At 42.8% G+C, this 25,922-nt stretch overlaps 1 protein-coding gene across 1 annotated transcript in view; it reads left to right on the top strand.

The window, feature by feature from the left end:
* Positions 1-25,922, top strand: part of kif20bb (kinesin family member 20Bb) — a 107,790-nt gene that overhangs the window by 32,059 nt on the left and 49,809 nt on the right. Inside the window, exons 14-21 of the mRNA XM_084322730.1 lie at positions 2,690-2,873; positions 9,838-9,950; positions 10,834-10,940; positions 12,725-12,839; positions 14,275-14,295; positions 19,062-19,182; positions 23,387-23,473; positions 23,816-24,003. Coding sequence (XP_084178856.1) covers positions 2,690-2,873; positions 9,838-9,950; positions 10,834-10,940; positions 12,725-12,839; positions 14,275-14,295; positions 19,062-19,182; positions 23,387-23,473; positions 23,816-24,003 — 936 coding nt within the window. The remainder of the gene's footprint in view (positions 1-2,689; positions 2,874-9,837; positions 9,951-10,833; positions 10,941-12,724; positions 12,840-14,274; positions 14,296-19,061; positions 19,183-23,386; positions 23,474-23,815; positions 24,004-25,922) is intronic.

Genomic DNA, 25,922 nt, shown 5'->3' with positions numbered 1-25,922 from the left:
TCACCGAGGTCCCAGTGTCCCACTAGAGACTAGTGTTTACAACTGCCACGGGTGCGGGAGGGAGGAGGAGCAGCAGACGCCGCAGCTCTCTCCGTGTGTCTGAGTTCAGTTCAGTTCGGCTCACTATAGGAGGTCGAACGCGTCGAAAATATGAATCAATACTAACTTTACTTTTCTTCATAGCTAAATGAATCAGCCAGTCTATTAGAGTGAGTGCTCAGTCGATTGTTCCCGCTGATCATACCTGCTGAGTGCTCACTGCTCAGCTCGCGTGAGTGACGTCATCGCGTCATCACACGCCTTGGATAATTTAGGAGTGAAATGCGAATGCAAGGCTTGAAAGCACTACTCGCAAGCCCGCCCCCAGATAATATTTACCAATCGCAACGGCCAATTAAAGGGGCAATTTGCGACCATCTCGTTGCAGTGTACAGCCCTGCGTGATATAAATTTTAGACCATACCGTCCACCCCTAGCCTGCACATCATATTACCAGTAAAGTTAAAGGGGACATGGATTATAAATGGCTTTTTTCAGTGTTTAGCATTGTTATATAGTAATAGGAGTTAGTATCAATGGGTCTGTGTCTCTAAATACCATATTGGCGGATTGCTCTCATTCAGTTGCGACAATTTCCTCCTCCATTTAATTTGGTCATTCTGATTTGACTCGCAAGGTGACGTAACGAGGCGCTGGTGGAGCTGATTGTGATCCGATTGGCTCTGTGGTTGGAGCCAATGCCCGCCCACAATTTTCATTTTCATTGTAACCCGACACTTCCTCAAACAGGGTTTGACAGGCAGAGAACAGCGAGAGGGAGAGAGAGAGAGAGGGGGACGGCGGGAGGGACTGCAGAAGTGTGTGTAAATGTGTGTGCGCCATCTCTCCCTCGTCGGACACACACACACACAAACTTGACTGCGTGTGTGTCGGGGACGTAGGCATAGTGTAACCCGACACTTCCTCAAACGGGGTTTGACAGGCGAGCAAGGAGAGAGAGAGGGACGGCGGGAGGGACTGCAGAAGTGTGTGTGCGCCATCTCTCCCTTGTCGGGGACACGCATACATAGAGCCATATGAAATCCGTTTTATTATTTTCCAAATTCCATTTTATTTTTTCCCAAATTCCATTTTTTCCATTTTAATATTTCAGAATTCTGTATTTTGCCTTTTATGCTCATTTTACCATCAGAAATAGTGTCTAATAAGTGGGAATGAATAAATGTCCACAATTGAATAAGATATAACAGTCCATTTAATGTTTTTAAGTGCTGCAACTCAGAAATACAGTTCAATTTTACACAATATTTTTCAATTAATATTGTGACAAAATAAAAATACATATTTCAAGTGTAAACAATAGATACAGCTAGCTACTACTGACATTATCACAATGACAATGTCAGTAACCTAGCTATATCTATTATATTGTGATGAAATATAGTAATGCATAATTTAGGCACCTTTAGTTTAGTTTATTTCGTTTATAAAGGACCGTGTATAATGGCAATCGTTTGCATTAAACAAATGGATGGGTGCACTAGATTTAGCAAGAAGCTATCATTTCCATCTATAGTCCTATGTACTGTAACGTTTCATAGCTATTTAAGTTTATTTAGATTATAAAGGGCAGTGTATAATGACAATCGTTTGCATTAAACAAATGGATGGGTGCACCAGATTTAGCTAGAACTTCTAGAAGCTATCATTTCCATAGATAGTCCTATAACGTTACATAGCTATTTAAGTGTATTTAGATTATAAAGGGCAGTGTATAATGACAATCGTTTGCATTAAACAAATGGATGGGTGCACTAGATTTAGCTAGAAGCTAAACGTCCTAACGTTATAGCTATTTAATCACAATAGTGTCGCAAGTGTTTTTGCGGGTCCAGTCCACGGAACGTTGACAGAATTAGCAAAACACCTTATCACCGGAGGCATAAAAGTCATTAGGATACTGTTCTGCTCTGAATTGAGGGCTTATTGTGGAATAGTTTAGCTTCTTGACGATGTTAACACTGAAGCAGCCAGACGCTTGAGCACCGCGGCTGTGTTGTGTGTAACACGCTGTAGAGTCCCCGCCTCCCCGGTCGTGTGTGCACCAAACGTTCCACCCAAAAACGAAATTTCAGTCCAGATTAGGCCAAATTCTGCAATATTCCACGTTTTGCAGTTGATTCCATTTTTATTGGTTAATTCCGCGATTCCGTCCGCGATTCCGTGAACGCGGATTTCATATGGCTCTACACATACACAAACTTGACTGCGTGTGTGTCGGGGACATCTCTCTCTCTCTCTCTCTCTCTCTCTCTCTCGTATGTATCACGCTGTGTGGGTGACTCACTGAAAGCGCTTATGGGTGGAGCCCATCCAATAACAGGCTGAAATCCTGAGGCTGGAAAATTATGCTTTTGAGTACTCCATTAGAAATATAAAACAATGATTTTTTTATTTTATTTTTTTAAATAAACCTTACAGATGTCGTCCATAGACTCACAGGAATTGTGTAAAGTTGCCCAAATAGTGCAAGGAATAGCAATGCATGTCCCCTTTAACATGCAACAAAAAAAATATATATACGGTATATATTATTTTTTAATAATAATGACATTTTCAAGTGAGCCTGCGCCTTGCCTCCTACTACAGCTGTGGTTCTTGCTGCTGCTCTTAACTCTGCACTCTGTAGGTAGTGGTGGTCAACCCCAAGCCAGTTCTGCCCCGCGTCTCCTCCCAGAGGTCAGCCATGGACGTCTCTATGATCCTCAACGCCGCTGATCACAGCCAGTGGGGGCGTGGCCGAAAGAGTTCCCTGGTCGCCTGGGAGACCAGTCTGGAGGACGTGCAGGAGGACGATGACTGCGAAGAGCAAGGTGATTACGATCAATTAACTTGTTATAGAAAATCTTGACAGGGTACATCTCACAGCAAGTGTAGTTCCCTACAACTGACCAACCCACCTCTCTATGGGAACTACTAATTAATAACTCGACTTTTTGAAGAAGTCTTTAATCACCATGCAGTAGGGCTGTCTTAAATACTTCGAAGCTTTGTTCGATGGGCATGGGATTCGAATATGAAAAAAATATATATATTAAAAAAAAGTTGGTGTGCAAAATCAACTCTGCCTCTCTTTGTTAACTACAACAAGCAATGCTGTTTGTTATTTAAGATGAGGTCGGACTCGGCACTGACAGATTTGTGTTCATTGTGCTGCTTTTATAAAGCCTCAAATGACGGCTTACAATATTTCATGAAAGCAAAGTGTTTCGTTTGTCTAAGATTTAAAAAGGTTTAAACTTTACAGCACTGACAAAGTTGAACAAAGTGCTGTACAAGTCCCACAACATAAAAAACAAATATATATTTATTTATTATTATTTATTTATTTTTTATCTCGAAGCTTCGAATTCAAATCGAATCTCTGCCCCGAAGCTTCGAATTCCAAAAATAATTTGAAGGTCAGCCCTACCATGCAGTGACACACATGCGATGGGCGGCACACATGAACACACAACATGCAATTTTTCTTTGGGTCGCCAATGTCTCTGCGCTTGACCCACCCCCGTCGTCCTCCCCCCCCCCAAGGGCAGCCTGGAGCAGATGGGGGCTTCGGCGTGGGGCCGCTGGAGGGGCCATTGGGTTTATCTTATCGGGAGGGGAAACCCTTGCGAGCACGGGGAGAACATGCAAACTCCACACAGAAAGGCCTGGGAGATACCCCACCTGGGTACCTGGCAACGTGGAAACCTGGTCCCCAAGCGCGAATCGAACCCTGGTCCTTCTAGCTGTGAGGCAACAGTGTTAACCACTACACCACTGTGCCGCTTGTAGCAGTACTACCAGAGACACTCAGGTTAGGAGTGAGAAGAATAGGTGTTCCTCTACTGTCCTGGTCTATTTTTCTTTCCTTTGTGTCCCCTTTTGTCTAAAAACTGGTTCTCATTGAAGATAAATACCTGGGCTAGGCGACTGATTGATAAATGTGTGGGCATGAGTAGGCATGTGTGTTCGCTGGAAGCAGTAACTGCTCACCAATAGAGGTCAGCTGGTGTTTGAGACGGAAGCCGCTTGTGAAACACTGACAGGCTCACAGGGAGCAGCAACACATTGTGGAGAACCCTTAACTCTTGTTTGATCTGAAAACCAGTAGTGTAGTTGTCACTGGACCAACAACATTTTGAGAAAGAAATAAAACTACACCTACTATCTAGGGGTGCACCGATGTATCGGTCGGGTATCGGTATCGGCCGATAAGTGCCTTGTTGACTGCAATCGGCCGATAAGCTCGAATGTGCCGATGGCAGTAGCCGATAAATATTCATCAATTTGTGTAGCATCAAGACAAAAAAAAGTTCACTCGCGACCTACCTGCACAACGCCGCCTCCGGCCCACACACACAAGCTACTGCATCAAAGTTACTACTTATGATTAACAAGGCGTTCGTTTTGTGGCATTAACATTATATAGTTAGTGTTACACGTTCATAACATCAGCATATTATTTACCCGAACGTAGCAAGCGTTCATACTAGCTCAGTTCCTTCCGTTGCTCACAGAGCCCTGAGTTTTACCCATTCTGCAATCTGTTAATAACGTTTTCAATCAGACACATGTATAGAAAGGCTTTGTTTTATTATAACATGGCAGTAGCCGATAAATATCCATCAATTTGTGTAGCGTCAAGACCAAAAAAAGTTCACTCGCGAGTCGCGACCTACCTGCACAACGCCGCCCCCGGCCCACACACACACACACACACACACACAAGCTACTGCATCAAAGTTACTACTTATAATTAACAAGGCATTCGTTTTGTGGCATTAACATTATATAGTTAGTGTTACACGTTCATAACATCAGCATATTATTTACCCGAACGTAGCAAGCGTTCATACTAGCTCAGTTCCTTCCGTTGCTCACAGAGCCCTGAGTTTTACCCATTCTGCAATCTGTTAATAACGTTTTCAATCAGACACATGTATAGAAAGGCTTTGTTTTATTATAACATTAGTTGCAGTAAAATCATTATGCCTCATTTAAGTCATCCTGCGGAGCTAAAAGCTAAACGTCGGCCGCGCCGTGTTGTTGTTCTAGAAAACCTCTGTCGTCAAAATCAATGGCGGACAAAAGCAGGAGTAAAAAATGCAACACGCTTGCCGATTGGTGGTAACAGCAGAGGCGGGTGCAAGCGGTGTGTGACGTGATTGGCAGAATCGACTGTCAAACAAAATGTCATTGGTTGAGACAATAGTATCTCGCTGCAGCCCAGCAGGTAGACCATGCTGGGAGAACTAGTATCTAGCTGCAGCCCTGCAGAACATACTGGGAGAGAGATAGTGCTATTTCTTGATGTTTCCTTTTTTTAAGTAAGTAAAGAGGCCTATGTTCATATCGGTGAGCACAATTTGTAAGACAAATATACAGTAGTTTAAAAAAAAAAAAAAAAATATATTACAAAAAAAATTAATATTTAAAAAAATATTTAAAAAAAATATTTTGCCACAAATATCGGTATCGGCCGATTGTGTTAGTTGAACAATCGGTATCGGTGGCAAATTTTCATATCTGTGCATCCCTACTACTATCATATCAACCGCAGAGGCGGTTGTGCCGCCCCGGGACGGCCCAGAGACTGACGGAGATCCTGTGGGCAGATTCTAGTAAAATAATATTTTTTTTTTTTTTTTTTTAAACAAACACATAAACAAACATGACAACACACAATAGGATATACAAATACACATATGCTCCAGCTCGTACCCCCCTCTCCCGGACCCCCCATTGGATAATCCAACTATTATAATTTGTTCCTAACCAGACACTACCATTATATGCTGGCTTTTATTCTCTCCACCACTTCTAACCACATTGCCATTTTGGATTCATTGAGACCCAAAATTCTAGCTGTTGATATTTCTTGATAAATCACATCGAGATATGTAAGAATCCAGACCTTACGGCACGTTTTTTCCGGTTGAAACCATCGTGATGCTATCAGCTTTTTAGCCACTGTGATACCGGATAAAACCAATCTCTTTAGCTGTGGAGGTACTGCATGCTCAAAGACATCATTCAGCAGTAATACAGAGGGGTGTACAGGTATATCCAGAGTTAAGAGATTTGACAATTGCTGGGTCACTTCTTTCCAAAATATCTTAACTGGTGGGCAGTCCCAGTACATGTGCATAAATGTCCCTTCGTCCCCATTTGTACATAAGGAGCATTTGGAGTCTTGTTTAAGACCCATTTTGTTCAGTCTTATAGGAGTTAAGTATGTCCTGTGAATATAGTTAAGATTGATTTGTTGATGGTCCGGGTTCCTTGATGCAAGGCGTACATTTGCCCAGGCTTCTTGCCAGTCAAAGTCTATCTCCAGGTCTGGTATATCCCTCCTCCAGACTGAGTCTAGATGTAGGGTTTCATACGAGGCCGTTAGTAATTGATGATACAAATCTGAAACAAAACCTCTCGATGTCTCTCTTTCATAGAAGAATTTGTGGTATCTGTGGTGTACAATTGGTATGCTTAATGGAACACCGTGAGCCTTCAAACATGCCAATAACTGTGCGTAAAAATAATATGAGGACTTGGTGAGATAAAAAAATTTGCATATCTCATCAAAACTACAAAAACCCTGTTTGTTGAAAACGTCTCCTAATGTGTGTATGCCTTGCTTTTCCCATCTAGGGAATCTTATAGGTTGTTTTCCAATCAAGAGTGCATTGTTATTGAATAAGGGAGTATGATTATGCCATTTATGTGGGATAGTCTTTTTTTTGTGTTTCACGCCATATCCGGGTTGCATGAGTGATTATGGGGCCAAATTTCCGTTCGCATTGCTTAATTGATAATTTGGTGTACACTAGGCCTGTCACGATAACACATTTTGCTGGGCGATTAATTGTCCCAGAAATTATTGCGATAAGTGATATTATTGCGGTTTTGAGAGAGATTATTTTTTTGAGAAATGTATTTCCCAAAAGTTTTCAATCAACTTTTTTTTTTTACTAATATAATGATAATAGCATAATAATGCAAGGAAACCGTTTCAAAGTGCAATAAACCTTTATTTAACATTGGAAGACATTTTAAATATCCTAAATTACTACCTAACCAATCAGATATGAGGTAGCGTCAGAAGCAGAGTAACCTCGTTCCCAGTTTTATCTCCGTGAGAGCAATGATAAAAACGAGCAGAGCAATGTGTGTGGACAAGAGGCGGGTTGCTACGTTTACTGTAGGAAGGGGCTTTTAGACCCATGTTTTTATTTTTTGCTTCGAAAAGAGGGACATCCTCTCAATATGCGGGACGTGGGACATTAGGTAAAATGGCTGTGCAGTATACAACCAAAAGCGGGACACCTGGTCACCCTAACTGTGGCTCGCGTTTGTTTACTGTGGCTCGCGGATTATGTGATGGGCAAGCTACTTGGAAAATGTAGTAAGCTACACTACCAGTTACTCTCGATTAAAATATAGCTCAACAATAATCAAATAAACACAAATATATACTATCTCTATTGGAATGGAGACTTTTCAGCACAGGATAAACTAGGGATGGGCAAAAAAAACAGATCGATTGATCACATGATGTACTTGAGTACTCGTGGAGGAAAACGCTGTACAAAATAAACGTCTTTTCCGGTGTTTTAGACTTTGCTCTTTTATTTTGAAACCCACCGACCGGAAGTATTGTTGTTATTATCCTAGCAGAACCTATGAGCGGACAACTTGTGTCGTCCGGTTCTGTGTTTTTGAGCTAATGATAAAACAAATGTTGAGATTGTTGGTGAACAACTAACTTTAGGTTAGTTTTAACGTTAGCTACTAACGTTAGATGCAGCTACTACAGGCAATCAACGATGAGGAGGAAGCGTCATAGCATCAACACTAGATCTTTAATCTTTATTTAGCAGTCCAGTTTCTCCGGGCAGTAGCGTATAGCGTTTGTTCACGCTACATCACTACTTGGGTCTAAAAATAGCTACACTACAAAGAACGCTACTTGGTTCAAAAGGAGCAACGCTACCATCACGCTACTGAGAAATGTAGTTAAGCTATGTAGCGTTGCTACTGCCCAACATACGCATGGTGCTCACAGGAGCTCCCGTGCTGTACTCTGTAGTAACGGCAGCGGCCCGCCTCCCCACACGGAGAGGTACTGGTTCCCGCCTCATTAAAACAAACACGCAAATAGCAATTAATTGCGCCCATCAAAATCATTGCATTCATTTTCATTATTGCGCGATAAATTGATTTATTGCTTATTGCAACAGGCCTAGTGTACACTATGTCCTTCAGCCTATGTGGAGCTACTATATTTTCTTCTAAATTTCTCCAGGATACTGATGCTTGGGGATCAAACCATGTTGTCAGTGGTCTTAAAGTGTATGCCTTAAAATAGTGGTGGAAATCTGGAAATGCCATACCACCGTCTGCTTTGTTTCTCTGTGCGGTGGATCTTTTTATACGTGGTGGTTTGTTATTCCAAATAAATTTGTATGTGGAGGAGTGTAATTCTTTCCAGTAACCCTTTGGAGGGGGTAACGGTAGCATTGAGCTGAAGAAGTTGATTCTAGGTAGGACGTCCATCTTAATTATTGATATCCGTGCTTGTACTGAGTTTTTAAGTTTTGACCACCTGACAAGGTCGTATTTGATTTTGTTTTGGATTTTTATGTAATTGTGCTTCACCGTTTGGCTTATGGTAGGGAATATTTCAACTCCCAAACATCTAAAGTGTTTTACCATCGGTATCTCTTCTGGGAGGGTTATATTTCTTTTTGCAGGGGCGTTAAGTGGGAGGAAGGCCGACTTCGGCCAATTTATCCTAAATCCCGATAAATCTCCAAAGTCCTCAATCAACTTGAGAAGATGAGGCAATGCGGTGTTGGGGTTTTGCATGAACAGTATTACGTCGTCCGCATATAAACAAATTTTGTGTTGTGTGCCCTTGATTACGATTGGTTCTATGGATTGGGATTGTCTTATATATTGTGCTAAAGGCTCTAATGATAGATCGAATAGTCCGGGACTAAGGGGGCAACCCTGTCTGGAAGACCGTGATACTGGAAAGATTTCGGAGGTGATTGTACCTGTTGTAATCATGGCCGATGGGTCTTTGTATAATACTTTAATCATATCAATGAATCCTTTTCCTAACCCCATCCTTTCTAACACTGCCCATAGATACGACCATTCCAACCTGTCAAAAGCTTTCATTGCATCCAGGGACAGCATCGCCTTAGGTGTGTTGTCTTCCTTGTTAGCATCTAGTACGTGTAGTAATCGTCTTATGTTATCAGTGATCAGGCGGCCTCTTATGAAGCCTGTTTGGTCCGGATGAATTAAAGACGTCATATGCTTTTGTAGTCTGATGGCTAATACCTTAGAGTACAGTTTGATATCGGTTCCGAGGAGGCTTAAAGGTCTGTAACTACCGCACTCGGTGGGGTCTTTGTCTTTTTTGAGGAGGACTGTTATGAGTGCAATATTGTCATTCTTATGGAAGTTCCCCTCCTTGACTGAGTATAAAATCATATTTAGTAATAAGGGTCCAATTATGTCCCTGAGATTTCCCCAGGGATGTAGTAAAATAATCTGTGGTTGTTTCCCTGTTCATTGAAAACCCTCCCTCTTTCTCGCCCTTTCTTCACTACTACATTTCAATGCTACGATTGGAGCTTGGATTGCTCACCTGAACACCTGGCTCTTTGTCGTAACACTGGGAGATGGTGCACTCTGGTTTGGAATGTAGAGATTTGTTCTAAGGAACATTCTAAAAGGTTCTTTCTTGTGATGTTTATTGACCAGCTTCTTTTCATCTACTCCCAGATGATGATAATGATGAGGAGGAGGAGGAGGGGAGCGAAGAGGAGGATAGCATGATGGAGGGGACGGTCCTAGAGGCGGGAGAGACGACTGAGATGGAGGAAGACGTGGAACAGGTAACAGGGCGGGGGCGATGCAGCAGAGATCTCTAGACACATTGATACGTTTTATGTCCGATTATCACATGTCCTCACAACATAATCACAGGATTCATGTCAAATATCAGCTAAATGCCCATTTTTAACCTCTTAACAGTCCTGTAAATTTAGCATAAAACGCCTGTCGATTGCATACTGAAAGTAAATCGGATACTATTCTGGAACCATTTGTAGCAGTCTGACCTCTTTTGAAAGGAGACACTCTGAATTTTCTTCCACAGCAGGAATAATCACTCTGAGTGCTATTGTCATAGAGTTACAGAGGTTTGAACACACTGAAATACGTTTTCTTTTCATTTTCGCCTGAATTATTTTGCAAACCGATGCCTGCAGATCCATCTACTCTATAGTTATTGGCTGAAAACACTGCTGGGGGGGGCCATAGCCTGAAGTCTTACCTAGAACATGTCCAAAGTCGATAACAATATATATATTAAAAAATAGTGTTTTACACATCTTTATGTGTATACCGGTAGGTGCTTTTTTTTTAAAAAAGGAGTGAGAGGAGTCAACACTACCTCAGTCCCCTTTCCACCTCCACCACTAATCTCTCTTGTCACATACACCACCCCTCCCCTTCCCTACACATACACAAACAAATCATCAACCCCCAGAGGAGCGACAACAATAGATCAGCGCAATTTGCGCTCCGGAGAGACGTTAAGGTGGTTGTTGGGAGAAAGGAGGAGGACTTATGTCATTTTAGTTCTTTAATTTTTCAAATAACATCATGGAATAGTGTCTCATAAGCTTTACTGGCCAATCTCCACCGATCATCAGCAAATACAAACTCATTGAGAGACACTCGGTTATGTTATTGGTGTGTCTGTGTGTTTTACAGAAGTCTGTGAGAGAGGCAGAGGAGAGGCTGGCCCTAGAGACTCGTATCAGAGAGGAGGTGACCTCTGAGGTCATGGAGCTCGTCACGCAAATGAAGAATGACTATGAGTATGTTCCTTCTTCAGGCTTATCTATGTACCTTCGTCAGGTTTATCTATGTACCTTCTTCAGGTTTATCTATGTACCTTCGTCAGGTTTATCTATGCACCTTCTTCAGGTTTATCTATGTACCTTCTTCAGGCTTATCTATGTACACATTCAGGTTTATCTATGTACCTTCTTCAGGCTTATCTATGTACCTTCTTCAGGTTTATCTATGTACCTTCGTCAGGTTTATCTATGCACCTTCTTCAGGTTTATCTATGTACCTTCGTCAGGTTTATCTATGTACCTTCGTCAGGTTTATCTATGTACCTTCGTCAGGTTTATCTATGTACCTTCTTCAGGTTTATCTATGCACCTTCTTCAGGTTTATCTATGTACCTTCTTCAGGTTTATCTATGTACCTTCGTCAGGTTTATCTATGCACCTTCTTCAGGTTTATCTATGTACCTTCGTCAGGTTTATCTATGTACCTTCTTCAGGTTTATCTATGTACCTTCGTCAGGTTTATCTATGCACCTTCTTCAGGTTTATCTATGTACCTTCGTCAGGTTTATCTATGTACCTTCGTCAGGTTTATCCATGTACCTTCTTCAGGTTTATCTATGTACCTTCGTCAGGTTTATCTATGCACCTTCTTCAGGTTTATCTATGTACCTTCGTCAGGTTTATCTATGCACCTTCTTCAGGTTTATCTATGTACCTTCGTCAGGTTTATCTATGCACCTTCTTCAGGTTTATCTATGTACCTTCGTCGGGTTTATCTATGCACCTTCTTCAGGTTTATCTATGTACCTTCTTCAGGCTTATCTATGTACACATTCAGGTTTATCTATGTACCTTCTTCAGGCTTATCTATGTACATTATTCAGGTTTATCTTTATCTACTGTATGTACCTTCTTCAGGTTTATTTATGAACTAACGATTCATTTAGTTGGACAGTTATTGAGAGTTAATGAGTTGGAATAATGTCCTCAAGTGATGTCATCAGAAGACACTGAATCCTTGAGTTATGTGAATTGACCTATCTCAAACCCAGCCCTCTTTTCTTGATCCTCCAATCGCAACTGTTGCTTCCCTCTGACAAACAAAAGCAACAGTTGGGATTGGAGGACCAAGAAAAAGGGCTGGGTTTAGGTCAATTACAGCTCAATGAGATTATGCAACTCAATAACTGTCGATCTAAATTAATGTGTGCAAAATAGTTTAGAGCTGTTGGATATGTGTATTAGAATAGAATAGAAATACTTTATTCATCCCAAGGGAGATTTGGCACTACAAATCGCTCACAGTAAACATTTAGGGAGACAAAACAAGTCACGAATGATGAATAAATAAAAAGAAGCCTAAAAAAATAAAATAAAAAACTAGCTCCGGGATATACATTTCCTATGTTATGTTTATACATTCTAATATAAAATATACAGTAAAATCTACAGTAAGTGTAATATTGAACAGTGTTATGTATACACATTCTAATATAAAATATACAGAAGTCTACAGTAAGTGTAATATTGAACAGTGTTGTTTTAAAAGTAAAAAAAATGATGTGCAAAATAAACCATTAAAACCAATGTTTTGTCCCTTCAAGCTTGAGACTTCCAAATATTCATTATTTCACTTGGGTAAATCATCTATATGAAAGATTATAAATATGAGAACATATTTATGTACCTTTTTCACAAGCCTCCCAAAATAATTGTGCGGGCTGCCTGGGTGATCCAGACCCCCAGCTTGAGAGCTTGCTAAGGGTAAAAGGCTTGAATTGTGTGTTGCTCTGTGTCCCCAGTGAGCGTCTGGCGAAGGAGAGGGAGATCATCGAGGAGCGAGCAGAGGAGCGACTGGAGCTTCTGAAGAATCTGGTCGGCAGCCTCAGAGGGAGCGGCTCTGACCAAGACGCCGAGGTGAACACACTGCGTGTACTGGGGCCGCTCTGCAGGGGGCGACCGGTGCCAACATGCATCAATGTTACTGTACATCACTAAACATGCATTTTCATGTAAATATGTCAAGTCTGTTGGGAGCTAGTGGTCAGTATGTTTTCATCAGTCTGTTGGGAGCTAGTGTTCAGTGTTTTCATCAGTCTGTTGGGAGCTAGTGTTCAGTGTTTTTATCAGTCTGTTGGGAGCTAGTTGTCAGTGTTTTCATCAGTCTGTTGGGAGCTAGTGTTCAGTATGTTTTCATCAGTCTGTTGGGAGCTAGTGTTCAGTATGTTTTCATCAGTCTGTTGGAAGCTAGTGGTCAGTGTTTTCATCAGTCTGTTGGGAGCTAGTGTTCAGTATGTTTTCATCAGTCTGTTGGGAGCTAGTGTTCAGTGTTTTTATCAGTCTGTTGAGAGCTAGTGGTCAGTATGTTTTCATCAGTCTGTTGGGAGCTAGTGTTCAGTGTTTTTATCAGTCAGTCTGTTGGGAGCTAGTGTTCAGTGTTTTTATCAGTCTGTTGTAGGGGTGTAACGGTACGTGTATTCATCCCGCAACTTCACGGTACGGACGTTACGGTTTGGTACATCCAGCCGGACGAATACGTCTCATACGACACTAGGTGAAACTAGGGTTGCTGCACATTTTACAAATGTATGCTCAATATCTTTATCTTTACTTTACACTGGCTTACTAACATTCTTAACACAGAAGGTCATTCATTTAACGTTGAATATCAAGCTTGTATTGCCACATTTAGATTATGAAGCTTTGAAGCTTGTAAAGGCATGATGACAAGCCGACGGGACAAATTAACGCGCCCTCTGCACTGGGCTGTTTCTCTCCGCCTCCTCTCCCCCTTACTACAGGTGTCACTGAAACAAAAGCATGAATAAATTATATGTTTGTAACACACACAGCAGGGTCATTACAATAGGCTGAACATTTTATCGTTTTCTTGTTCGCCTAATAATGTTAATGGAAGACACACGCACACCAACTTTCTTCCACGCTACTTTCCCCTCACAGCTGATCAAAAAAAAACGCAAACATACTTTTGCTGATCTGGACTGGTCCTCTGAGCTCCCCTCCAGCCGAGCTGCTGCGGTGTTTAAATCTAGAATATTGATATATCCTCTGCCATTGTTGTGTAGCATGGCATCTCTTCTCTAGAGTCTTCTTTCTCTGCTTCACGTGAAGTTAAATCTACTCTAGAAGTGAAACTGAAACTTAAAAAGTATACACCGGTGGGGGAAGTAGGCAATTAATTTACTCAAGTGGATTCCTAAACACAGAATGACACCGTTATCACTGACTGACTACCGCAGCAAGCCTAGGTGGAACTAAGTATAACTTAATAAAAAAAAGTATTATTATTATAAATATAATTATTATAAATATTTCTTTTCCTGTTTTACAGAACCGTGACCCCAAAACCGAGGTACGTACCGAACCGTGGCTTATGTGTACCGTTACACTCAAGTCTGTTGGGAGCTAGTGTTCAGTATGTTTTTACCAGTGTGTTGGGAGCTAGTGTTCAGTATGTTTTATTGTTACAACCAAGCCTGTGTAGGAGTGCAGAACAAACAGACTGCCAGACGGTTGTTAGATGCAATACACGTGAAGTGCCATGTTTACTTCCCACTTCCTTAATACAATCTAATACGTCATCACGTCAACCCGTGTGACTACATAACGTCAATGCCCTCTAACCACACCCTGTGCATAACATTGAACATGGATGTGACAGAATATGAATGTGAATTCTATTGTCCCCCACATGCGCCCCCCCCAGAATTCACAAGAACTGGCAGCATGAGCCGTTGAGGACCCCGTAAAATCCTGCCGAAGCGGTTTTGATGGCCGGAGGGCAGCCGCGCGGCGGCGGCTGAGTTACAGGAACCGGACGGTCCAGGTCCACATGAGATGGTTTCAGACGGTCCACTGAAATGTGGTCCGGTTTCCCTCCTATCTCGACTACAAATGACTTGTCCCCTGTTTCCAGAACACGAAAAGGCCCCTCATATGGTGGCCGTAGTGGCGACCGATGGGCATCATGGCGGACAAGACGTACTTTGCTGTATGGAGATCAGGTGGAATATAAGCCTGGGGCACAATGTGCTGTGACGTAGGCACCGGCCTAAATACCTTGGCATTGTCCAGAAAAACAGACCGTTGCTGGCCAGCAGACCAAGGTGTTGTGGTGTTGGGTATGAAATCCCTGGGGACTCGCAATGGCTGCCCATAAACCAGTTCGGCTGAGGAGGACTGAAGATCTTCCTTAGGGGCTGATCGGAGGCCCAGCATGACCCACGGAAGTCTGTCAACCCACCCATTGTCCCGGAGACTGGCCCTGAATGCGGCCTTCATTGACCTATGAAACCTCTCGCACAGTCCATTGGCTTGAGGGTGATAAGCCGTTGTACGGTGCAGCTTTACCCTGAGACCCTGGGCCACAGCATTCCAGAGCTCCAATGTGAACTGAGGCCCCCGGTCGGAGGTTATGTCCGATGGAGCACCAAAACGGGCAACCCAGGTGCCGATGAATGCTCGTGCAATGTCGGCAGATGTAGTTGAAGACAGCGGAACGGCCTCTGGCCAACGAGTTGTCCTGTCAATCATGGTAAGGAGGTGGGTGCAACCGTGTGATGGCGGCAGTGGCCCAACCAAGATCAAACCACCTTTCGGGCACATTGAAAGGGGTTAGTGGGGCCTTGGTGTGGCGGTGTACCTTGGCCCGTTGACACTCCAGACAAGCATTAGCCCAATCTCGAACATCCTTTTTAAGACCGTGCCAGACGAACTTGGCTGCCACCAACTGCTGAGATGGTTTCCTGCCCGGGTGAGAAAGGCAGTGAAGGGTGTCGAAAACCCGCCTCCTCCAAGCGGCAGGAACAACAGGGCGAGGCTGCCCAAGTGAGATGTCACACAGGAGCGTAGAACCAGTGTCATTAAAAGAGATGTCCACCAACGGAAGACCTGTATCGGTGGTCCTACATGCCTGGACGTCCTTGTCGGAAAGCTGATCGGCTGCCATCTGTGCATAATCAAATCTGAGGTGGACCGTACTGACGATAGCACGAGAGAGGCAGTCGGCGACAGGGTTGTTCTTCCCGGCAACATGTTGGATGTCCGTTGTAAACTCCGAGATGGAGGACAACTGGCGTTGCTGGCGAGCGGACCATGGCTCTGAGACCTTGGCCATAGCAAAGGTCAACGGTTTGTGATCGACAAATGCTGTGAATGGTCTGCCCTCCACAGGAAACGGAAATGCTGTACCGCAAGATAGAGGCTGAGGAGCTCCTGGTCGAAGGTTCTGTAATTGCGCTCTATGGCTCTGAGCTGCCGACTAAAAAAGGCGAGGGGTTGCCAGTGACCATCGACTAGCTGCTCATACACTGCCCCAACAGCATAATCCGATGCGTCGGTTGTGAGAGCGATCGGCGCCTCAGGTAATGGGTGCGCCAACATGGCCGCCCTAGCCAGGGCTTGCTTGGTGTTTTTAAAAGCTCCATCCATCTCCTCTGTCCAAGTGAGAGTGAGCTTAGCAGGTTTGCCCTTGAGTGCCTCGTAGAGGGGCTGCATGAGCTGGGCTGCGCCAGGCACAAAGCGATGATAAAAATTCACCATACCCAAAAATTCCTGTAGTGCCCGGACGGTGGGGGGCTGCGGAAACTCGCTCACAGCCTGCACTTTCGATGGCAGAGGCACTGCCCTATCCTTTGTGATGCGGTGCCCCAGGAAATCAATTATTCGTAGTTCAAACTGGCACTTGGCTGGGTTAATAATCAAGCCATGCTGACTCAGGCGCTCAAAAAGTGTGCGGAGGTGAACCATGTGTTCAGGCCTGGAGGAGCTGGCGATGAGGATGTCATCTAAGTAAGTGAACAGGAAAGGCAGGTCCCTTAACACACTGTCCATGAGGCGCTGAAATGCTTGGGCAGCGTTCTTGAGACCAAAAGGCATGCGGCGGAACTCAAAGAGCCCAAAAGGGGTGATTACCGCGGTCTTGGAAATGTCCTGTGACTGCACCGGCACCTGGTTATAACCATGAACCAGGTCAACCTTAGAAAATATGACTTTCCCCGCCAGGCGAGATGAAAAGTCCTGAATGTGTGGTATAGGATAGCGGTCAGGGGTCGTAGCATTATTCAGGCACGATAATCACCACACGGGCCCAACCTCCGGCGGGCTTTGGCACCATATGGAGTGGTGAGGCCCAGGGGCTATTGGACCGGCGCACAATGCCGAGGCACTCCATCGCCTCAAACTCAGCCTTAGCAATAGCCAGTTTACCTGGATCCAGGCGCCGTGCACGGGCATATACTGGCGGGCTTGTAGTCTGTATATAATGTTCCACACCGTGCTTAGCTGTAGCTGCTGAAAAGGTTGGCATGGTAAGAACTGGGAACTCAGAGGCAGTGAAGGTACTGGACAGCCTTGAGGTGCTAGAACCACTGAGTTCACATGGGAATGAGCTAAAAGTCTCTGTGCTGACCAAGCGCCGGTTTTTAATGTCCACCAGCAGCCCATGGGCACACAAAAAATCTGCACCTAACAATCGGTTAGACACCTCAGCGGTAACAAATGTCCATGAGAAATGCTGTCCCTCCAAACACAATGTCACATGTCGTTCACCATAGGTCCGTATGGGACTGCCGTTGGCCGCCTCTAGTGGTGAACCGCGTACCCCGGCTTGTATATCCAAAACAGATGCGGGTAAAACGCTCACAGTGGCCCCAGTGTTGCACAAAAAACGCCGCCCAGAAAGTGTGTCTCTAATAAATAATAAACTGCCTTCATGGCCAACACTCATGGCAGCTAGCGGGTGCTGGCCCTCTCGTTTCCCGACACCTTGGCATGGGGGTAGGCATCTTCTAGCTTTAGAGCCAAACTGCATGGTAGAAACACATACCTGTGGGCTTTTGTCTCTGGGCACGGGCGGGGGCTCTGGACAGGGCAGCAGCAACAGCAGGGGGCGGAGAGTCATCCACCTGGTACACAATATTATTAGCCACCTGACACTGTTGTGTAGCCTCTTTAGCCAATGCACGATAGTCTGTAATGGGAGAGTTGGCCAAAGCCGACCGCACTTGCCATGGTAGCTGCTGTAGGAATAGCTCCTTAAAGATAAAACAAGGCTTGTGGTTGCCTGGTAGTAGAGCCAACATTCGATCCATTAGCTCCGATGGTTTAGCATCGCCCAGGCCCGGCAAAGACAGTAGCTGACGTGCACGCTCAGACTCCGTCTGACAAAGTTTCTAGCAGAACGTCTTTCAGTGTGTCGTACTTACTTCCATCCTCTGGAGGATTCCAGAGCAGATGTGCTACTCTGGATGCGGTAGCACCGCCGAGCGCCGATACCGCGTAATAGTACTTTGTATCATCCTCCGTGATCCTCCGTATAGCGAACTGCGCCTCCGTTTGCGTGAACCAAACAGCAGCCTGCTGCTCCCAGAACTCCGGTAGCTTCATTGCTACAGCGTTAACACTCATGTTTGCTTGTTCAAAAATGTAATCCAGTCTTTGGAAGCGTCCAAAAACGATAGTCAGAGTCACTAATGTAAGAGTGCAGAACAAACGGACTGCCAGACGGTTGTTAGATGCAATACACGTGAAGTGCCATGTTTACTTCCCACTTCCTTAATACAATCTAGTACGTCATCACGTCAACCCGTGTGACTACATAACGTCAATGCCCTCTAACCACACCCTGTGCATAACATTGAACATGGATGTGACAGAATGTGAATGTGAATTCTATTGTCCATTATTGTCCCCCACACCTGGATGTTTTGCCCTAAGGCCTCCACAGTCAAGCTAAGATGGCTCGTTTCCCCCCTAGGCCTTGGTTGCAACGTGGTGGACACATGGAGTCGGACACGTTTTTAGCAAAAATAACTTTATTTCCTATGTTTAAGTCCCAAAAGGTGGATAGCTGGCTGCACTGCACCAGCCTCCTTGGTTCAGGACATGAAAATACAATGGACAAAAACATGAATGGTGAGAGACACAGTGCCGATGCTCCCAGTCTGTGTATATAGGGCATCGTCACCACACCTGTGTCTGATTACAAAGAAAACGGTCAATTACAACTCACCAATTAGTGACGCCACACTCGCACCACAATGTGAATGTAACACAAAAGACAGTAAGTATACCCTCCACCATGTGAAAGTACACATAACAGTCATGTTTGTGTTGCAGGAAGTCCTGGAAGGCATCATCACTACGGTCCGTGATGACTTGCTGAGAATCAGAAAGGATGCTGAAGCTGCTCAGAACTGCCTGACTGAGCTACCTGAAGAGACACACACACAGTCTACAGGTAGACGCACACACACACACACACACACACCCTGGTACTAGTAGTCATCACAATACTTCACTGGTACCCTGGTGCTAGTAGTCAGTCATTGTAGTACTTCACTGGTACCCTGGTTAGTAGTCATTGTGGTACTTCACTGGTACCCTGGTACTAGTAGTCATTCTAGTATTTCACTGGTACCCTGGTTAGTAGTCATTGTGGTACTTCACTGGTACCCTGGTACTAGTAGTCATTGTGGTACTTCACTGGTACCCTGGTACTAGTAGTCATTGTGGTACTTCACTCTGACCCTGGTACTAGTAGTCATTGTATAACTTCACTGACCCCACACTAAACACCACGGTATCAAGCCAATGCTCTCAGAGTACAAAGTACTAGGGCTGACCTTCAAAGCTTTTTGTGGCCGGCGAAGCTTCGCGATAAAAAACAAAAATAAAATGTATATCTTATGTTGTGGGACTTGTACAGCACTTTGGTCAACTTTGTTGTTTTTAATGTGCTCTATAAATGAAGTCGATTGGATTCATTAATTAAATTAATAATGAGTCGGGAGCTGTGCTGCCTGGGCGGCTGCTCTCCGTTACACAGCCAACAACATTACATTACATAATTATGTTGCAACCTTCGTCTATAAAGCAAACAATTATATAAATATTTATATGTAGTTAATATCCCGTACCTACTCTTACTAGTTACTATATCTGTACATATCCCTTACCTACTCTTACTAGTTACTATATCTATATCTGTACATATCCCTTACCTACTCTTACTAGTTACTATATCTATATCTGTACATATCCCTAGCCTAGGCTAACATGATAATGCCCAAGACATCACATGCATCACAGCTACTCTTACTAGTTACTATACTACTATATCTATATCTGTACATATCCCTTACCTACTCTTACTAGTTACTATATCTGTACATATCCCTTACCTACTCTTACTAGTTACTATATCTATATCTGTACATATCCCTTACCTAGGCTAACATGATAATGCCCAAGACATCACATGCATCACAGCTACTCTTACTAGTTACTATACTACTATATCTATATCTGTACATATCCCTTACCTACTCTTACTAGTTACTATATCTGTACATATCCCTTACTAGTAGTTACTATATCTATATCTGTACATATCCCTTACCTACTCTTACTAGTTACTATATCTGTACATATCCCTTACTAGTAGTTACTATATCTATATCTGTACATAGCCCTAGCCTACTCTTACTAGTTTATATATCTGTACATATCCCTTACCTGAAATACTGGCTGGTGATTTGATTAAACAGCTTTGTGATAGAAAAAATAATTCCTCTATCTATAATTCCTCTATCTTTTACTATAGTAAGACACTAGGCCTCTATATTTTCATATCATTACTATAGTAAGACACTAGACCTCTATCGTTTCATATCATTACTATAGTAAGACACTAGACCTCTATCTTTTCATATCATTACTATAATAAGAGACACTAGGCCTCTATATTTTCATATCATTACTATGATAATACACTATGCCTCTATTTGCATATCATTACTATAGTAAGAGACACTAGGCCTCTATCTTTTCATATCATTACTATAGTATGACACTAGGTCTCTACTACACTAGGATCTAAGATTTTGGTTAGAGTGTTACCAGAATGTTTCATAGGACATTGATTGAAAAGTATCCGCTATATTTTTACAAGTTATGGCTTATTTTGAAGGTATAAACCTGTAGTTTCATATTATGTAAATAAATAAATTGAAAATCCCCAGAAAGGGGGGGGGGGGGAATCGCCCAGACTCCTAAGGGCTAGAACTGATGTGTTTAGATATAGCAAGTATAGCATGAGGATATAGAGTAAAAACTGTATATTGTATAGGAGCAGGGTACAAAATAGTTACACGCCCAGTGCCACTGGCTTGTAGATTTATTCTTTGGCGATTAGAATTTAAGGTCTGCCCGCCACCTGGCGGCTAACAAAATACACTGCATCTACCGCTTCTCCTCCGCTCCAATCCACTCCCTCCAGGCCGCTCACAGTGGTTTAACACTGATGTAATATACATGTAGTACAATGCCAAAGCAACAGATGGCGATGTACAAACATGAAGGCCATTTTCAACCAATGAGAAGGGTGAACCTGTGATATCCTGTTCAGGCTTTGTCACTCACATCCTGTTTTGACGCCATTGTTGTTGTCGTTAGCTTACATGCTAACGTTAATGGCAGCGACCATAGCATTGTGGCTAGGCTAGCTATCATCGCTTAATAGAGCTAGTGAATGGATAAACAACGTTATTTAACATTGCAGAATGGGTACAATTACAATGCGGCTCAATACAAACAATTGTTAAGGGGCCCAGGGGGTGTAGACTGTTGTAGTTTGAGCTAATTTACACCATGCTCCAAAAAAATAAAAAAACGACTTGGGGGCGGGGTCAACATGAGCGATTAGCGGGGCAATTCGTTTCCTTATATCGCTTCCTCCAGGGTTCCAACTTGTGTTGACAAAATGCAACCCTGTTCAGCTACGGGGAATCAGCGCTCTCTCTCTAGACTAGAAATGTGCACTCAGTAGAGCACAGATGTCCACCAGGGCGGCAGCCACACATAATAATAATAATAATAATAATAGATTGGATTTGTAATGCACTTTTTGTTCACTGGGATCCCAAAGTGCTACACTACATGGTTAAAACAGTTAAAAAAAATAGAAATAAAATGTGTGTCCCGACCCCACTTCTATGTTTCAATAAATTATTTGCATTTAAAACTATTAACACTGACTCATTCCTTCAGTCCACTCAAAATTATGCTAATATTCCTTATGTTGTTTATGATATTAATTGAAAATAGCATATGAGAGTATTATATGTAATAATAACACATGGCGATATACTAAAAAGTAGGGATGTCCCGATCGCCTTTTTTTGCCCCCGATCCGATCCCGATCATGTGATTTTAAATATCTACCGATTCCGATCGTTCCCGATCCGATCTTTCACATTAGTAATCAATTTTGACGCATTTGTGTCAGAAACTGGCGGAGCAAGAAGCCCCTCTGTTGCCTATAGTCCGGGGCGCGAGCGCGGCGGCTCTTGTTATTTACATTCATATGTGCTTCATATGAGAAATATTAAAAGTTTCAATATATGTTTGCACATTAGTATACATTCAGTGTTCGACTTACGTAATGATTAGCTCCATTCTGGTCTGAAACGCCGACGATAATCCTCAGTCACACAGCAAATAATTGCCGTTATCTGAAAAGTTAGTCTGAAAACTCCGCCTCCTGCTGCTTCATGAGTTTTTCCTCCACGCGAAATGTCCTCCTTGCAAACATTGCAATTGCTGTTGGACTGGCTTGACTTTCTATTTTAAAATGCTTAGTTACAAACCTCTAGCAGCTGCTCAAGTCAGTGGATAACGTTTCGGGGAGCAACGTGTTGTTGTGATGTGAGCGTCTAAAATTTAAGGGAAAGTGTTTGTTGCAACGGTGTAAATTAAAGGGGATGTGTTTGTTGTGGACAATTATTCTGCTCTGTGTGACAATAAATACATTAATGATATATTATATGTAATTTAAAACCAAAACTAAGGCCTCCGTATGAGTTTAAGACGTGAACATGGTCATGTTTGTTGAAAAACTGCCGGTTTTTATTAAAAAAGATTCCCGATCCTCTGAAAAGCACGTGATCGGCCCCGATCCCGATCATGTGATCGGATCGGGACATCCCTACTAAAAAGCTATTTATCATTTTTGGCTAGTAAAAAATCTGCCCGGCTGGTACTTTTAAAAATCGACCAGCCAAATGGCTGGTAAGTCAAAAAGTTAAGTTTGTTCCCTGTATAGGAGTGTACATAGGACCCAGTGCTCACTGTATGCCCTGGTATGTATGTGACGAATAAAACTCTTGAATCTTGAGAGCCTGCGAGTGCTCAAAACTTTGTATTTCTTTATGTAAGAAATATATCTTTCCGTCTTTCTGAATTGCATGTAACCAGACAGACGGATCACTGTGGTCGTTTTGAATGGGGAAATCCGTAACACTAAAGATGACGGCAACAAAATAAACATATTCATAACTTGGAACTAGTCCTGAGATGCAGAGTGAAGCTCAGTGAAATGATTTATCTTTAGACTGACTCTGATGTAGCTGTTTTCCCTGCCTGGTTCTTCTCTTTCTCTCTAGCTGAGCTGAGGGAGCGAACGACCCAGATGGAGAAGCTATCTGAACAACTGTTAACCTCCCAGCAACACACACAGACACTGAGCAACGGTGGGTATCACACACACAGCATAACCTCCCAGCAACACACACAGACACTGAGCAACGGTGGGTATCACACACAGCATAACCTCCCAGCAACACACACAGACACTGAGCAACGGTGGGTATCACACACAGCATAGCCTCCCAGCAACACACAGACACTGAGCAACGGTGGGTATCACACACAGCATAACCTCACAGCAACTGGTAGGCAGCATATAAATGCACATGCGCAATGGTAGGTAAGATACCACCATATAGTATACAAACTGTAGACATACACACAGACATGCTCATGTTTAGGTGTACCTTACTTTAACCCTACCATTGTATCCTTTATGTTTCCAGAGCTGGAGGCCATGCGATTGGCGAAGCAGCAGTCGCATGATGAGCTGGAGGCCATGCGATTGGCAAAGCAGCGGTCACATGATGAGCTGGAGGCCATGCGATTGGCAAAGCAGTGGTCACATGATGAGCTGGAGGCCATGCAGTTGACCAAGCATCAGTCATATGATCAGCTGGAGGAAACTAAACGGGTAACTTATTGTACTGTTTATGTTTATTAGGATCCCCATTAGTCATCATCAAGGTGTTGACTATTCTTCCTGGGGTCCTCACAGATATACACATACAAATATGAAACATTCAGTGTAAATCAGTCATATATCACATCCATAATCAATAGAAAATCAAACAAAAGGTCATAGCAGGGTTCCCACGGTACCTGGAAAACATGGAATTCATTTTTTCATCTTCCAGGTATGGAAAAGTCATGGAAACTGAGCAAAAGTGAACACTTACATGGAAATAGAAACAGTTGTCCTGGAAAATTGTATTGGATGATGTGTAAAATAGTAATAAAATGAAACTATTGAGCACAAAATTAAGATGAGTTTATAAAAACCCTTTACATGTGAACAGCTTTTATAGAAATGGATGATCCCATGTTGTAGAGCATGCTCTTGGCATCCTATATAGGATGTTGGAATTTGATGCAGGCAACTTGGTGATATGGACTTTAAAAGTATACAGTAGTTTCGGATTGGTGGACTTCAGGAATAATAACGTTACTGGCGATCTCAATAGAAGGGTCAAATACATGCATTTCCCAGCCAACACAGGAGCCTTGACATCTACAGTGAAACTTATTATGCAAGTTTATCCTCAAATGTAAGTACTGTAGCTGTGTTTTAACTGTGTGGTAAACCTGGGTTTATCAACGTTAGTTAGTAAGCAGTGCAATCTTGCTAACTAGCTAGCAACTTGAGTTTGAGTTTGTTTTGAATTTGGATGTTGTTAATGATGCAAGCACATGGAGTGCAATCTTGCTAGCCAACATTCAGTTTGCTAACTAATAGAGATGCTCGATATTGGCTTTTTTACCGATACCGATATACCGATATTGTCCAACTCTTAATTTCCGATACCGATATCAACCGATACCGATATATGCAGGGTTCCCCCCCCCCCCCAAAAAACTGAATAATTTCAGGTAATTAACATTACATGTCTCTTGTTGTGGAATTAACACAACGTTATGCATACTTTTGACAATAAATAAAATCAGAATTGGTTCTTACTTGCTTGCCTGGGTAAATAAAGGTTCTAGAAATGTAAAAAGAAAAAAAAAAAAAGTTGAAGAAGAAAAAACTGAAAACCGATATTTTCCGATATCGCATTTTTATGCCGATATCGGCCGATAATATCGGTAGGCCGATAATATCGGACATCCCTACTAACTAACTAGCTACTAGCTAGTGTTGGCTAGCTTGCATTGCTAGCTAACTACCAATACATTTTCACATTAGGCTGTGACATTACTTCTATAATAGTTGACATGAATAGTCTAGTCTTGATACATTTTGTAACATTCATTCTTATATCTACTTTTAGCTATTTTGTGATTTTTTGTTTTTTTCTTAAAATAAATTATACTACTAAATAGGAACATTTGGGGTGAGACATTTTTGAAAAATCATTGATCATGCCTAGACTGATTCTATACATCTATACTGTTAAGCTAAGCTTACTGGGGTTGCTGTACTGAGGAACCACAGGGGAACCAGCCTTATGTTTTCCCTTTTAGGTTCATTAGTTTGATTTACAAAAGATTTTACAGAGTAAGAGTAGGCATACTACCCCTTCTACGTAAGACTCATAATCTAATAAGACCAATAATAAAGGAAAGAGGGAGGAGGAAGAGAAGAGGGGCGAAGATGAAAGAGGAGGAGAAGAAGAGGATAAGAGAGTAGAGGATGACAGAGGAAAAGGGAGAAGAGTGGAGAGGAGTTGAGAAGAGTAGGAAGAGAAGACGGGAGCGGACACAAGAGGGGAGGTGTGCTAGAGATAGGGATGGGTACCTTTCACATTTGAACCGATACGGTACCGGTACCTGTGAATCGATACCGGTACCCAACGGTACCTTTTTTCGGTACTTTAGTCTCAACATTTTTTA

The sequence above is a fragment of the Notolepis coatsorum genome (genome assembly GCF_963971535.1).
Source record: "Notolepis coatsorum genome assembly, chromosome: 10".
Taxonomy (NCBI): Eukaryota; Metazoa; Chordata; class Actinopteri; order Aulopiformes; family Paralepididae; genus Notolepis; species Notolepis coatsorum.
This window is presented reverse-complemented; position numbering and strand designations above follow the sequence as displayed.